Below are 17,468 nucleotides of genomic sequence, written 5' to 3'. Positions count from 1 at the left end.
GTCCATGGTGGTCTGTGGATGGTAGAAACTGAAGAATAAAAGAATAGTTTTTTAAAACAGATAATAGAAAACCTGGGTTTCCAAACAATACAATTCTCAAATGAAAAGAGTTACTTTGTCACATTTAAATTTAAGAAAGGGAGGGAAACAGTGCTATATATTCTTTCCAGACATTTCTGTTTCATGCATATTTATAACATGATTCTTCTGAGATTCTGGTAATGGAGGTTTCTGGAAAAAGGTATGTTGGTTACATTAGGCATCAAGCTACAAGTATCAATTTTGTTTATATTTAATTTCTGATATTTTATAGTCATTAATTTTTTTCTTCCCTCTATTTCATTAATTTCCCACATCATAGTTCCTTGTGTGTTTTGTTTCAAGATAATAAGAGCCAATTTGTGTGTCATGCAGATTACACATGTAAAAAAAGCCAGTAAAATAAGTTGAATAAACCATGTAATAGAGGAAAAGTTTTTCTTAAAACAAGGCCAGTTCTATCGCTCAGCAATCTCTGAACTGTATTAATTCCAGACTGTTTTTTAATCTAACTTACACACCAGACTTCCTTGCCCCAGAAGCCTGTACTCTGCTTGTACAGTAGAATGTGAAAGTGACATTCTAAAATTAGATGTTTAATGTGTGTTGTCAGCCAGTTTGTATTTAAAGAATGGGAGGCACTGTGAATCTGAACTACCAGCCCTGAAAGCTCACCTACATTAGGTGGTTCAAAGCTGTTGTGGTTAAATTACTTGAAAATGTTCTAGAATGGGACTTAAATTAGAATGAGAGGCCAAGAGTACCACTTGCTTAAAAATTCATGCTTTGATTACCTTACTTCCTTTACTTCTCAAAGTCTTTTTTTTTTTTGTATTTTTTTAATTTTAAAACCTACATAGATTTTTTTGTATTTAAATTTTTATTTAAGTGGTGCTTGAACAGATTCAATTGTTTGATTAAAAAATATGAACATAATCTGTCAGCTCTGACAGTTAGCTTAAAAGACCCAGTTGAAGTCTAGGCAAAAAAACACCTTGAAACTGATATAAGGATTTCCAGTGATGTCATCTAAAATATGGATCAGGACTGCTTCTGGAAGTGGGTTTACTTTGTGTGTAATTACATGTGAAAGCAGGTAGGATTTTCTATGTTCTCCTCATAAATATTTCAGTCTAAATATTACAAATATTTCGGTCTAAAAACCTGTATTAGAAAAAGAAAAACAGAATTAGATCATACATTTAGTAACTGTATTAATTTATTTTTGAAATAAATGATAAAATTGTTCTATTTTGCAGACACATAGAGTCTCCTTCATAGAATATTGCTGTGTTTTTGTCTGGTTCTTGTATTGCTTTTCCCTGTGACAGTTCTATTGTAGATATTACTATAGTGTTTCCTGAGCTTAATTTCCTTGAAGATAATCCTGGCACACAGGAAAAAGTATAAAAATAATAAAGAATAAGTAGCAACCTCTCTTACTGGTTATTGTCACAAACAATATAAAGATACTGTAAATGAGGGAACAGAAAAGTGAACAGCTTTAAAAAACCATAAAATATAGCTTGGAGCTTTTTAAAGTGTAAGCTTTCAAAGAGATTGCTTCAAGAGACATGAATTTTTATCACAGATATTATGTCCCATAAATATGAAGCAACTTCTTATCTGTATTTATTTCTGTTTACTCAATCCTACTAACAGCTTCTCTAAGTTTTTATAATACAATTGTGCTTAAAATGTGTAAACAAACCAAATATATTTTATTACAGACATTAGTATTTTGACTAAGAAATTCATTACCAAATTTATTTATCTTTGTAATTTCAGAGGTTTCATTATTACATTGTCTATGCACTTCACAATTAATGTTTTATTTTCTTTATATAGGTTGAGACATAAGAAGATACCAGTTATCTGTATTTTTAAAAAGAGGAGGTAATGACGACAGGTATGAGGCACAATTCCACAGTTCTCCCTGTGCCTAAAACGTAGGTGACAATCTTGGAGATGAGTAACAAAGCTGGAGCCTTGCCCTGGGAATTGTTTCTGCACTCTGCATAGTGCAGTGACTCTCCGGAAGACACACCCAGTCCGGGGAGCTGTAAGGGGAGTTCAGATGCATTTCCGTGACTCCTAGGCTGCAACATCATGCATGCTTGTGCATTTATTCTCGTTTATCACTGGCCAGGCAATCTTAAACTACTTTTTTGACAACGGAGTAGCTTCAGAAAATGGGAGAGACTGCCCTCTACCATTCAAAATGGACCCTTCAGGTAGAGAGATGTGGCTCAATTTCTGTTGAGGGTGCTTGCTGTTTTCCCATCGTGGGGCAAGTGATCCAACCTTCAGGCTACTGTAAAAAAGGGAAGATAGAATGCCACAGCAGCTGCAGTTTGCAAAGGATGATTTTGCCACTAAGGTATTTAGTAGATCATTAAGTCCCCTACATGTGCATTAAGTGCTGGCTGACTGCCCTGCAAAAGATGCAGCAGGGTGAATGCTTTGATCGTGGAGTTCAGTCAGGTAAAAGAATGCAACTTTGCTGCTCAACACTGGAAGACAGAGTTGTTTTGGGAGTAAAGGTGGTTTCAGGACTAGTGGGTGGCTGAGTTGTTTAGCTCTGCAATTTGGGATGCAACACCTAACTCACATGTCTGTAATAGCTTCCGTATAAAATCTTACCCTAAATGTCTCAGACTTATTCAGGAAAGCTGTGTCAGCAAAGTATACTCAATAGCCTGTATTAGACTAGTTACAAAATTATTGGCTTATGCTTCCTCTTTTATTAAAGATGACTGAAATTTTCAAGTTAAGTAATATCCAAAGGCTGAGAAATCACATTTTAAGCCAATATCCAAGTGAAGTTAATAATTTTTAATTGGTCAGAATACCAAGATTCAATCAATCCCTTGATACCCAGGATTAATAATTATTTAAAAGTCATATGTGCTAGCAGAAATTTAACCATAGACACCTGTTCTGAAGATGTTATTATAGATTTTAAAAGTTACGATTTTTAGTATTACTTTTCTTTTGAAGGTTTAGTTTTCTGGCTTAGTAAAATTCCCATTGATATCTGTGTGACTGAGACTGGAACACTGGAAGTATAGTCCTGTTCACAGATACAAGACAGGCTATTTTGTATTGTTTTCGTTGTGTGCAAATATTCTGAAGTTCTAGCACTTAAATCATGTGAGGTAAAAATGAATACATTCCTGAAATATGTCTTCATGTGGAATTTTGAAACCAATACATATAAAGGTTTCATTAGTTATCAATTAGTTCTTTCTATGTACATATTAAAAGTGAAGAATAAGCATTATTCATATAGAGTTACAAATCAGTGAGAGCTCATTACTCTGTCTCAATATAAAGTCCCAGGTTTTAATTATCCCAATTTCCCATATAGGTTATATAAGAAATAAAAAGCTTTTTATAATTTGATTTCAGAAAGTGCATGATAAAGTTGCATTTCAAAACACAGCAAAGCCAGTTGAATACTTAATTTGTTTCTTCCCTATTATTAAAGCATGAAAAAGCAAAAGAAGAGAGCAAGTATAAAACGTGTTGGAAATTACATATATGAGATTAATGTCTGATCATATACAATATTCAAATCAATAAGCACATCCATCAATATACAATACTGGCTATGATTTTATTCAGTCTTCTGCATTTTTTTATTAAGACTTTATAAAAATAAAAAATACTCTCCTTTTGTAATCTCTGTTTAGCAGATACTGGACAAATAATGACTTTTGTTAAACTGGTTGTGTGTTTAAAGTTTGTGAAAGGGTTACAGGAGAAGTGAGAGAATTTTCCAGGTGAAGAAAGTGCTTATCACCAGTATAGGTGGCTTTCACTGTGTTTCCATGCCTGTGTGGGCTACTGCAACAAAAACAGGAATGGGGATTAAAGAGAGTGTAGGACCTCTTTCAGGTCACTTTAATTAATGTTGGAGAATTTCTGCAGAAAGCAACAACAGATATTGCCTGTCTAGTGATATAAATCTAGGAGTAAACATAAAATTGCACTCTTCTTTTTCTGTAGGTGGTTTTTGTTGGTTGGGTTTTTTTGTTTGTTTGGTTTGGTTTTTTTTATTTCAGGAATTTATGTCCAGTATTCTCTATTGTGTGCTTCTGAAATGAGAAGTAAGACCAAAACTTTCTCTGATTGTTTTCACTGGTTGTAGGATTCCCTTAGAGTCCTTTTCAGCATCACAAAGTTAATGTCCATACTTGCCAGTCTGTCATTTGCTTACATTCTTCCACATCTCTATAAAATCTGCATGTTTCCTAATGTTGTGTAGTTTTTAACTGCAGTAGTAGTATTGCTGATCTCAGCAGGGGCATGCATAGCTCAATCAAGGTTATATTACAGACAAATCATTCTCTGCTACAGGAAAAGCACTGAGAAAGATCAATGTTAAACCTTGATTTGTGGAAAACCCAGAGCATTATCTACTGTTTCAGGAGGGATAAATGACAGAATGGAAGGCCTAAAGAATATAATCTTCCCTGTAATTGCATCAAGTATGAGGATCTGAAGGGAATCGTGATTCCTAGTGCTAAGATACAGATGCCTAGCCTCTGCAGTACTCCTTCGAGACATTCCTCCCCTTAGCAATGTGGAAGGCTTAATGGCCACTATGCTGCAGTCTTCCCGGTTGTGTATTAGTTCTTGCTTCAAAGAACACCAATGTTTGGACTCAGAAGTTAGTGCTGCTTTAAACAAACTGCAGTGGCAGCATAGCATGAGCTATTTGTATATAAAGACAAGTACTTCCTTCAGGATGAGGAGAAAGATGAGCGTGCAGAGGCTAAGTGTTGAGCACTTCAGCAAATAAGGAAATACTATGTGATACTGTGCATTAAACCAACTGGTTATTGCCTTTTTTGTTGTTTTGCTAATCTCATATGAAAAATCTTGCTGGCAGTAAGTGGAAAAAGGATAGAATATTAGGTGGGAAAAGCTGCTAGGCACCTCTAATTCATTAGCATCTTGTTTGTCATCCCAGGACTTTGAGACGTTGTATCTCATGAGATTTCCCTAGAGAAGAAATGTAGAAATACAGAATTCCCATGGATCTCTCATTCTCAGACAAGAGCTGGTCTGGTTTCTTGATGAAGTATTCAGCAAAAAGGACAGCCTAAATAAGTGAGTGAATTTGTCTAGTCATGTCTGTAATAACAAAAAAAACAAAAGAAGAATTTATTCTTTTTTGGTTTTATGTGAAAGAGAATGATACAAAACAACTGCTCATTTTACATTCAGAATGAAACAGCCCTTGCAAGTGCTTGATTGTTTCCTGATATAGATGGGGGGGAAATACTCATATGGTGGCTAATCTTTCTGTCACTGTCATATCCCAAATGTCTTTCCCTCCCTGTGTCTCTGTTTCATAATGAAACAAAGGCAGACTACCTACCTGCAACACACCTACAAAGAAATTCTACTTTGAAGAGATCATGATCACAGCTAGGCACTGGTATATTAAGAGTTGCTCATAGTATCATATGATGTTTACAATACTAAACCGTATGCAAGCAAATATACACATTCAGGCTGGATACTTTGCATATAATCTTCACTGGGATATAACAAAGAAACAGGGAACTAAGAACCAAGAGAGTAAAATGATTTTTTCCCTTTTGTGATGCCTGCAAAATAATATTTAAAGGAAAGAAAAAAGGGACAAAATAATTTCCTTTCAGAGAATCGTATGTATGTCTTAACGCATTGAACAATGTCAGCAACAGTTAGCCTACAGTATGTAGAGTCTGACCCTGGTCTGTAAAATGTAGTCCAGATCAATGAAACATTGGTTATTTGCAGCTTACTCTATGTGCTGACAATGCAGGTGAGACCTGCCCATTCAGTTCAGAGATATTCACATTTAGGAAAAAGCTGAGTCCCATACTTTTGACTTTGTTCAACTTGCACAAGTCTGTTTACTGCCTTTCTTCTTTTGTATTATCTCTCTGTTACACATTGCTTCAACAAAGCACCAGATTTTTATCCTAATCCAGTCACAAATTCTGCTGGCAAATGAACAATTTCACACAAATTAAGATAGAGAAGCCATATTACATGGCTTTTTCTCCTAACATTGAAGAAATCAGGCTTGTGTAAGTTACATCTTGTGTTGTATAGCAACTGAACCCTTGTCTGCTTTCCACTGAACTGACAGATTTTGAACATGAAACAATTAAATATAACTGAAGTCTGATAGTGCTGCCGTTTTTTCATATGGTCTAAACAAATTTTACATAAACAACTGATTTTTGTTTGCCTTCCTAATATTTCTGCTTCAAGGAAGGTTGTCTTTTGCATAGAGGAATAAAACCCAGGCTCATTATGGAATCATAGTTTTGTGACTCTGTTTTATTGGCAATGAAATCTAGGCTTGATATACAAAAAAACCCAGGCAACATCTTCTTAAAAAGGTACAGACAGACCTGAGCTACGTTTCTCATACATTGAGTAGACAGACACAAGATAGCTCCAGGGTGGATGGTTTGTAGTCTTATTTGCATCAGTCTGTGTAGCCATATCCTTGGGCCTGATGAGAACAAGTAACTCCACATCTGACTTTCAGGTGCCTGAAATGTCCACATTTCAACCAGGCAGCTAAGCTCCCTGTCTGATGCCCAGAGAAAGCTAGTTGTAAATGAGAATTGCACCAACCTGAACACTCACTGGGTCATGACCTAAGTTAGTCTGCGCTGAACATTAAAGTAAGGGAACAATCTTAATATACTATTCCTATTGAAGCCTTCACAGATTTATTCAGGGCCAGGTGGCCATATCTATATCAAATGGGAGTGACAGCCCAGAACCTTCTCCAAGATCCAATTGTCTCCTGTGGAAAATGGAGAAGTTATTCCATTATATGAAAAGTTTTTCAAAATACCTGGTTTCGAGTCACAGTCCAGGGCATGGCTTTTGGGTTCTTGGCTCTTTACCATCCCTGAACATTTTCAACTTTGCCTTTTTCAACACAACAGTACAAAAACAGGAAGAGGGATTCACTGGATCGTTTGTTCATTTCTTGTCAGGTCCTTTGGCTCTCACTCCATTCCCAGCTCGGAAACCTCCCTTCCTGCTGTAATACACTACTATGCTGCATTCCCACTACAAATACCTCCCTGCTGCATGTTACAGTTACTCTTTTTTTTGTGGCTTAATCACACTGGAAGCTTATATTCAGCTCACAGCTGGATGATTCAGCTGGGACCACTCTATTTTCATGTGCTTCCAACTAAAGAACTAACTTACAGCTGATGTTGTCATTATCAGCCTTAGATAATGCATATTCTGCATATTTTACTATTGCATATTGTTTAACTTTTATTTTTCAGGACAGTCATCCTGTGCTTATGTATGATACTGTAGATCTTTCTTACACTGACTATGTTTTCCTAAACATCTCCCAAATCACCAGCCCCACAAGCCTGTTTCTTGTATTTGCGCTGTACTCACAGAACTGAATATATTAAACAAAGTTTATACTTTAATGATACCTTGATACCCTTTTGCCCCTTCTGTTACCAGCTTTCCCTCTTATTCATTGCATATGTTTGCCATACTTCATCTTTTTTACATCATCAAAAAAACATAATTATATCATAGTCATATGCATTTTCTTCCAAGAATCCATGTTTCCGTCCTTTATGAAGGAATCAGATTTCAAAGAGAGTTATCAAATTAGTGTACTATGATCTGCCTTTGGTAAATCCATATTAAGTTTTGTGACATCACTGTCCCCTTTTAATCTACATGTCTTCAATTATACTACCTTTCAAGACATGCTCCACTTAGGAGCAAAGCCACTGAAGTAGCTTAGTACCATAGAATCATAGAATCTTTGGGTTGAAAGGGACCTTTAAAGGTCATCTAGTCCAACCCCCTTGCAATAAGCAGAGACATCTTCAACTACATCAGGTTGCACGGAGCTCCGCCCAACCTGACCTTGAATGTTTTCAGGGATGCGGCATCTTCCACCTCTATGGGAAACTGTCTGTGTTTCACCACACTTGTGGTGAAAAATTTCTTCTAAATGTACCTTCTTTTAGTTTAAAACCATTACCCTTTGTCCTGTCGCAACAGGCCCTGCTAAAATGTCCATTCCCATCTGTCCTGTAAGCCCCCTTTAAGTACTGGAAGGCTGCAGTAAGGTCTCCCCGGAGCCTTCTTTTCTCCCAGCTGAAAAACCCCAACTCTCTCAGCCTGTCCTCAGAGAGATGTTTCATCCCTGAGATTGTCTTCATGGCCCTCCTGTGGACCTGCTCCAACAGGTCCATATCTTTCCTGTGCTAAGGATCCAGACCTGGATACAGGACTCCCAGTGGGCTCTCACCAGGACTAAAGGGGCAGAATCACCTCCCTCAACCTGCTGGCCACATTTCTTTTGATCCAGTCCTGCAAGACTGTTTTCTTGGTTCCTTTTATTATCCTCCTTTTTTTTTTATTTCTACTATTTAGTTTTTATGTTATCCTTACAGATTACCCCCTTCACATATAAATCTTCTTAGAAATATTTATTAAAAGATTTTTAAATTCATTCTCCAGCTCCCTGTATTGAAACTGTAACTTCTGTATTGGGAACCATGACACACAGTATGTTTACTGTGGAGGAAATAAAACTCTCAACTGTGAAATGAGAAGATTCACAAGGGCTAAAAGGAAATACTTTCACGAAACCTAAAAAAAGGTACCTCTAGGCTTTCACTGCATCCTTTCAGATGAGAAATCTGAATGATCAGACAGCAGCAGCAGATAAACTGCCTGTGCAGTGACACATCTTTTTCTGTCCTTCAAACCCACATTTACAACAGTGTTAAGAAAGTGAATTCTCCTGCAGGTGCATGGAGACATATTTGCTCTCTTCTGGATTCTATGTCTCATCTGAGAAAGAAATAGGTCTTAAATCCCTAATGAAATCATATTTAGTTGCAATAATTCGTAAAATATGCCATACACAAATAGCTGGTTCTTTCTTTTTAACCAATACAGCCTAAATGGAAACTTGCAGTTTTGCAGTCAGAAGACAAACTGTACTATTCTGCCCCTACTGGGAAAAGTAATAATGTTAAGACTAGTAGTTACACGGCCTTTATTTCTGACAAACATTTTTTATTCTATGCCATCCCTATTATAAACATCTATAATTAAAAAAAAATCATAGTATTATTATGTGGATATAAATACAAACGGCTAAAAAACATTCCAAATATCATTATTAGTATACCCAGCATAATTTATTTTTGGTTTATATTTGTCTTTGTGCATTTCTGCTCTCTGCAGTCTCTGCAAACAATTACAGCAGTGTTTTTCTTCAGGATTGCTAATAGTGTTGGGAAGCAAATTTTACACGATCTTGAAAGAGTTCAGTTTGTATTAAAAAGATACGTTCTCCAGCTGCCTTGTATGACCAGACGCTGTAAAGAGAAACCTGTAATACCAATAAAACTGCAGCAGGTGGCACTAGAAGGAGGGCCATGAGGCAGATGAGGGGCTCAAGGCAAAAGAAAGAAATAGGATAAAAAGAACAGAAAAGTTTGAAAGTTATATCTTTTCGTTTCTAGACTCCTGAAATAAGTATAAAGTGGCACAGCGGGTTGCATAGAGAAAATGTTGGTTTGATGGAGCTGGATTAGTGAAAGTGAGATGCAGAAGGTAGTAAGTGAATAGATAATTTCAAGTTTAACTGATGGTTTCTGAGGACTTCATGGTGAATGAGGAAATTACTGGAGAAAATTAAAGAAAATATTTTCAGATAGCCAGTATGGACACTTTTGCCTTTGCTTACTTCTATTCTTGGGCTTCACAAGCAAATATTCATTTATTACATTTGTTTTCATTAAATAATATGTATTGAATAACTATGACACACTGAAAATGAAAATAACTATTCTCTTGTAAAGTTGACTTTCTGCCAGAGGCAGAAGAAAGTGCATTCCCTGGCCTATAGTTTATAATTGTCCTATGTCCTTACCATCTTTTAAAATTGTTTTACAATTAATAAGCAGATTGTAGTAGTACCAGGAGTATGGTTAGCGTGAATTTAAAAGTGCTTCCTCTTTATAGATGAAAAGTCACAGTGAGAATAATTTTAAAGAGGAATTATTTTTCTATTAGTTTGAATCTATTAAGAAAAAGGACTTCATTACAAAGTCCTTCATTTGTAAATGAAGGCTGGCAATACCCAAATCAAATGATTCAAATTCTGCACAACCAAATTTTGCAGATGTTTCAACAGCGAGGGTGAATATATAACAAGACGTAGTCATTGTTCTGGGGAACTTGCAGTCTTTCTAAGTCATATATGCAGATCCACTGGGGAAGATCTCCTATCAAAACAAAAGGACAAAATGTTACATTTCAAAGAGAGATAACATGATAAGATTTTTGACATGCAGGTGAAATTTCAAAATCAAGATATCAAAGAAAACAAAACACTGAAATAGTGAGGGAGATAAAAGAGGACAACAGGAAAAGAGGTTTATTAGAAAGCTGTGCAGCTGAAAAGGAATGGGAAAGACTTGTCTGAGTTCCACAAAGGAGAGCACAGAAGTTAATGACAAACCTGGACACTGTATGGAAGAGAAATGGGAAATGAGATGCTGGAATAGAGAAATAAGATTAAGTGAGCAGAAACATTTCATGGATGCAGGAGGGAGATATGTCATGATGCAAAAGCAGAGAGGAGGTTGTAATATTCTCAGTGAGTCAAGCTATGCTATTGTATGCACTTTCTAGATACTGTAGATTCATCCCTGAATAAAGATGATGATTATCTTGACATTCTAGATACATATAATTTTATAGAATTATGTAATTCTGTTTGTCCACACACAAACACGTGTACACATTTCAGCATTATATTTTGTTATAAGAGTAAGACTGGCTTGTCCATAATTATAGAAGTACATGATCCCCATCTGTATATTTACTTGTAACTCAGCCCCACCCCCAATCCCATGACTTTCCTCTGTCAGATGTTTCTTTTTGGTGACTGTAAGCTGTTTTATAAGACAAATATTTACGGACAATTGCTCTGGCTCTTTTGCTGAATTTGCATTACATTACCAGAATAATAATTCTACCTAAGTCAAAGCCCTGGGGTTCTTAGAGCTAATCCTAAAGAACATCACTCCATAGAAAGTCCTTGCCAAGACTTTATGTGATATTTGTCCTATTTTTAAACATGGAATTTTGTCTAGCTGTAGAGTCCAGGACCATCTCATGGGATATTCTTTAGAGATGGGATGCAGCACAAGGAACATTTTTATGCTCATATTAATTTAGTCAGAAGGTCAATATTAACTCAAGGAACCATACAACAAAGAAATCCAGTTTATGTATGAGTTACTCTATAGTTGTACTAAACTGTGGAAATAGAGATTATAATTTAAGGGAAGATTTAGGAGAGCTAGAAGGCAGGTTATGATCCACATAACCTTTAATACAGTTTCTCAATGCCTTTTTCATACAAATAAATGTTGATGTGGAGGAGAGGATGCAAAATAGATTATTTTAACTTACTTTTCTGCCCAGTATAGTAATTTAGAAATAGGTGTTTTTAATCTTAATCATGCTGATTTGCTATTTCAAAAATAGCAAAAAACCCCAAAGCTTCATTAAGCACCTTTCAAAATATTTTTTTGTTGTTTAACATTTTTATTTTTGCTGTTTCGGTCAAACCTTGAATATATTTTTGTAAAACCTAAATTAGTTTGATTGAGGTAGTATGAAACCAAAACACAGCATACTCTTCCTTCTCTAGTTGAATCAGAGCATCTTTCAAGGGCTGAGGATGTTGACTTAAATAAGCAACTGAAGTTCAGAAGCTTCTGGGGCTTAATTCACATTTTCTCTCTGTCCCAGAGTTGTTCCTGACACCAAAGAGTTCTACATAGAATCATTTAAGTTGGAAAAGACCCTTAAGGTAGGTCATCAAGTCCAACCATTAACCTAACACTGCCAAGTCCACCACTAAACCATGTCCTTAAGCACCACATCTACATGTCTTTTAAATACCTCCAAGGATGGCTACTCAACCACTTCCCTGGGCAGCCTGTTCCAATGCTTGATAACACTTTTGGTGAAGAAATTTTTCCTAATATGCCATCCAAACCTCCCCTGGTGCAACTTGAGGCTGTTTCCTCTTGTCCTATCACTTGTAACTTGGGAGAAGAGACGGACACCCATGTCACTACAACCTCTTTTCAGGTAGGTACATGTCCATTTGTGTTAAAATGCCTAGTCTCTACAACATGCAAGAAGGAAATTCATCAATATGCTATCCAATGTCTTACCCAGAGACACCAAAATCCTTTTGGATGGAAAAAATGATTGGCATATCTGAGCTCCTAAACAGTCCACATGAAGTAGGAAGACAAAATTTGGGCCAGTGGGCTACATTTGTAATTGCTAACTCTGCTGTTTATGCACCTCACATTATCTAGGAATGTCCTTTTGTAGTGCATTGTCATAGTAATTTCTGCCAAAATATAAAGACAGTCTGTAAAGTGGAAGCCCTCCAGAAGCAACAGTGATGGAACCACTGATGTAGTCCTTAAATGCAGCCTTTGCCTTTGTTAATGTCAGGAATTTGCTAATAAGCAGGTTATTTCCCATACTTGAGGACTGTAACTGTTCTATAGTTGACATACACAGCAATTTAACCTGTTTTGCAAAAAAACACTTTTAGGATATAGTTTAAATATGATGATCTAAAATTCTTCTGATGCTTTTTACCAAAAAAAACTATTTCCCAATGTAACATAAGTACAAACATTAGGACAGTTTAAAGATACCTTCCTCTTTGCAAAACTATAGAAAACAAAATGTGCTCTATGTGGGTATTTGGGGGTACAGTTTTTTGGGGAAAGCTTAGCACAATCATATGTTTACATTATAAGAGTTTACTCATGGGGGTTGAGAATATAATTCTTTAATGTCAGCATTAATAACAATAATCCCAACCACAGACATTCATTCTGCATTTATCTGAGGGGCAGCATCATTCGGTCCTACACTCACTTCATACATAGACTGCTCTTTTTACTTGTAAGCCTAGATTCTCTACTACCAGCAAAATGTGTTCATTCAAGAATGCAGAATTTGTAATGCTATTGCAGCTGAAAATGTAAAAAATTAACACACTGAAAAAACACAAGGAACCGAAGCATGCCTAGTTAATGCTCTCCTCTCCCCCTCGCTCCCCTCCCCAACCCCCCCCCCCCCAAAAAAAAAAAAAAAGATAACGACAAAGAACTGGCCAGGGCAAGCACCTAGCAAGCAGCTGTGTCTCAGTGCTCATGTGCTGGCTGCTCTGTCTTTTTCCTGGCTTTCACCAGCGCCCCACATTTCCTACCTGTCACCACAAGGGGTGTCCAGGACGCGCTGCAAGCGTGAGGCTTCAGTCACCGAGCGGTGCAGGGGAGCCTGGCAATTTAGCCCTGAGTGATTCTGTGAAATTGAAGGAGAGATTCTCGCTGCTGCTCTTCAGGGATTGCTGCTGTTAGAGGGAAAAGCAGATTTGGAGGTGTGTGTATGTGTGCGGAGATGCAGAGTGCATTCGACTGAGGTGTCTGGCCACTGGGAAGCACTGCGAGAAGAGGCAGAGAGGCAGTGAGAAGAGGCAGGAGCAGGACTGAAGTACAGAGCAGCTGTTTCCTAATACTCTGATTCTTTTTGGTGCCTCAGTGAATGTGAACATGGATTCTGCCCCTGAAATCTTCTTGAAGCTGCTGTTTCTCCTGTCTGTTTATAACTGGCACACAGCAGTGGCAGGGAATAAATGTAAGTATTGCATATGATTTAAAACTCAATCCAGAGTGTTTTGAAAACTTCTGGGATATGTTATTTGCATTTAGAATAAATATGATTTTTGAGACAAATGTTTACTGCTTTGAAATAATAACAGCAAGCTGCTAGGCTGAAAATATTCTAAAATCCAATAATTTCAGACATGAGTCTAGGTACAGAATATTGTTTATAAAGCTTACAGTCTAAGAGTATCTGAAAGTAGCTTTTTACTAAGGGATGCCTGTTCAGCCCCATTTTCATTTTTGTTTTCTCTTTGGAAGTGCAGCATTTTCCAAGGAATTTTGTTTTACATGGAAATTACTGGCAGATTTCTATTGTGTAGTGTTTCAGATAGGGTTTTAGCAATTCATAGTTTTGAAAGCTGACATCTGCATCTCTTGAATTAAGCTGGCACTCAAATAAGTCTAATAAACATTACTATGCATTTCAAGAGCAGTACAAATATAAGAAGGAAAAATGTGGATAGCAAGACTTTATGGTCTCTGCACTGGTTGCTTAGGGAGTATTGTTCATGCATGACTAAAGAAGAGAACGCTATCAGTTTCAGCAGAAAGTTTTTTTTTAAAAAAAGAGTAATACATAGTTAGCCAGTAGGGTGGTATTGCAAAATAAAGATAGTGATTACAGTTTTAAAGACAATCTGCCCTCTAGGAGGCAAATCTGATATATACATAAAATCTCCGTTTTCAGTGTTGAATTAGATTAATTATCTTTACATAAAAAGAAGAGAAAAAACTTATCAAGAAACAAATTTTCAGGGGTTTTGTCATTCGGTAATAGCTCTGAGATATTATTGTTCCATTTCATTCAGCTTCAGCAAGCTGAAGGATTTCATTTTGCATATATGCGGTAGAACAGTAGCCTAAATGCCAGATGCTCATAACCTGAACTGAGCACATTTTCTCCTCTTCCTGTAAAGGCACTGATTGTGCCTTTACAGGAATGAGGAGGGCAGGAGCAATGCCTCTATGAGAAGAAAATGCATGCCGAAGCAAGGCGGAATGTTCAGGAATAACCTTACATCTCAGTGGCAGGGGACAGCTCCCTGGAAACATTTGAGCAATGGCAGAGAAGTTTGAAGTGCTCTATGGGTCTATAGCCTAGGGTTTTGCATATGGATGGTTTGTAAACTAAACATGCTCCCATGAGCCAAACATTCACACTGCAGCACCAAAATGATCTTGTGCTGTCATTCGGTAATGATATCTCATTTGATACTCAAGTGCATAGTGTAGCCCTAAACATGAATACTAAGTTCCTCTTGTTAAACACCCTGCTTCAATCCAGCCACAGCTTTAATTCTCTTCATCATTCTGCATTGTACAGTTTATGAATACATCCATTTTCACAAGACAATGATAACTGAATTGCACATTAATAGCATTTGGCACTAAGCACAAAACTAAATCAGTTGCTTACAGGGAGGCGTACTAAAATCATTGTAAAAAAGACTTGCATCACACAGCAAAGCAGTAAAGCACTAGAGGTCACTCTTACAATTTAGGAAGCAAGATCTGAGGAAAAGGCTCGAGATTCTCTCCAGTACAGGATTATGAAGGATAAAACAAATCAGGAATGAAATACATTTGTTACTGGCATTCTCAAACGCTTCTCAAAACCAAGCCAAATTCAATTACAGTATCAAATGAGTGACCTGAATTAACAGATTTTTCACATATATGCTAGTATTACAAATGTATATTACCCGTATTTATTAATGAGTCCTAACTCTTATGTCAAAATGCTCATCTGAACTGACAAAGTAAGAACTCCCCCATGCTACAGGCAAGGAAACTGATTGTGGGAAGAGCAAATGAAATTATTTAAATTAAGGTGGAGTAAGTTCCAGCATGCGAAGAGAACTTGACCAATCTCATGCATATTATTTAATATCTAATCTGGAAAAAAAAAATAAAATCCCTTTATAGATATATACATTACTTTGAAAGTGAACAATTCTGTGTGAAAGTTTGTTTTAAAAGTGACAGTTTCCATCTTATCTATCAATGTATGAATTTGATTAGTGTGTTAGATTTCATAGAATTATCTCAGGAGAAAAGGTTTTTCATAATTACTGATTATAGTAGATATATGCAGCAGTCATTATCTACTCATTTGAACATACTTTACTCCTTTCTTCTTGAGCAGTTGACCAGGAATTGAACTCCTTTTCAATAGGTGGTTCTACTATTGACATTAATGTATCCAAATACATTTACAAAACAGGGAAATTTCAGTTTTCATACATGAATTTTGATGGCTAGATTATCCAGTAGGTTGCCAATCATCAAAGAAAATAGATTTTCTTTTTAATCCTTCCTTTAAATTAATCTATTTTTCTTCTTTTAATTTTATATTTCTTTAATATTTCTTGAATACCTAAGTTTTGTTTTGTCCTTCTTCAGACCAGCTGCCATTAAGAAAAGACCAAAGTAAAGACCTTTACACTTCACCTTCAAGTGTCAATGCTAATGTTACTAAGTTAGTTGTATAAAGAAAATTTCTTGTATCAAAAATTGATGTGTTCAGAATTATTTATGTCTTAAAGGATTCACAGTATTCCTCTTTTGAGTAGAATGATTTTGAAGTTCTCAGGTTATCTGAAGGTGATAGACTCTATCATCTAGAATACGAATATTTATTCCTGTTTTTTGTAGGCGTTTTTTGTTTGTTTTTTTTTGTCTGGTTGTTTGGGGTTTTTTCCCCTGAAAAATAACACTGACACTTCCAGTCAAGAAAGGTAATAATTGCTGCTGGAAACTCAAATCTTTTAAAAGTTCCATAGTAGTTCTGCTTCATGCTTTCCTATGTTTTCTTCCTTACAAAGAATTAGAAGTTAGAAGTGCACAGCCTTGAGTAAGTAACTGTATAAGGTCAAATGTGAGTTTTAAATGAAGGATTAAAGCAATTACTCCTGTAAGTTTCTTTCAATGGAGCTGGGAAACATTTTTCTTTTATTGGGAACTGGCTCTACAGCTGTAAATCATCAAGTTACTAAATAAGCCCTTGAGAACTTGCCAGAAATTGCTACTCTAATAGGTGCAGTACTCTTTTTTTTAACTCTCTAAATTTGAAGTGTTACACAAAACATAATTAATCCCTCTACAAATATCAACTCAACTGTGACTAAAAATTATTAAGGTTAATTCTGACAGTAAATGCAAATAAAAAGAACAAATTAGGGACTTTTCATGTAAATTCTCACCTCTTTATACCTACTTATATACCTACTTTTTTAAAACTCTCCCATTTTACAGATGCTTTTATCAGTTCAGATTTTCATATTTGTATTGTAATGATCATAATTTCTATAAATACAGAAGTGTTTATTATCATTATTACTGTTGTTATTATTTTTAAATATCAGTGATTTCTTGCTAATGCTGCAGTAGAAGACCTACTCTAAAGCTGACAGAGAATGTCTGTTATTGATGCTGAATTTTTCAACTGAGTGATCACATGCCTTGATTATATTATCAGATGCAAGTCATTGTACAAGTAAAATCCTCAGGGAAGAGATTACTTGCTAAAAGAAAAATATTGTATCTTAACTCATAAACTAATTTAATTCTGATGTTAATCATCAGTACCAAACTGTTCCACAGACTATCTGATAACTTTATGGAATTGCA

The 17,468-nt window shown here is 36.1% G+C and overlaps 1 protein-coding gene across 1 annotated transcript in view; it reads left to right on the top strand.

Annotated features, from left to right (window-relative positions):
* Window positions 1-13,724: 13,724 nt before the first annotated feature.
* The window catches only part of CNTNAP4 (contactin associated protein family member 4), a gene marked incomplete at its 5' end in the record, with an annotated part of 237,095 nt that continues 233,351 nt past the window's right edge, over window positions 13,725-17,468 (top strand). Inside the window, one exon of the mRNA XM_082013630.1 lies at window positions 13,725-13,809. Within this exon, the coding sequence (XP_081869756.1) occupies window positions 13,725-13,809 (85 nt within the window). The remainder of the gene's footprint in view (window positions 13,810-17,468) is intronic.

The sequence above is a fragment of the Phaethon aethereus genome (assembly GCF_964289735.1).
Source record: "Phaethon aethereus genome assembly, chromosome: Z".
NCBI lineage: Eukaryota > Metazoa > Chordata > Aves > Phaethontiformes > Phaethontidae > Phaethon > Phaethon aethereus.
This window is presented reverse-complemented; position numbering and strand designations above follow the sequence as displayed.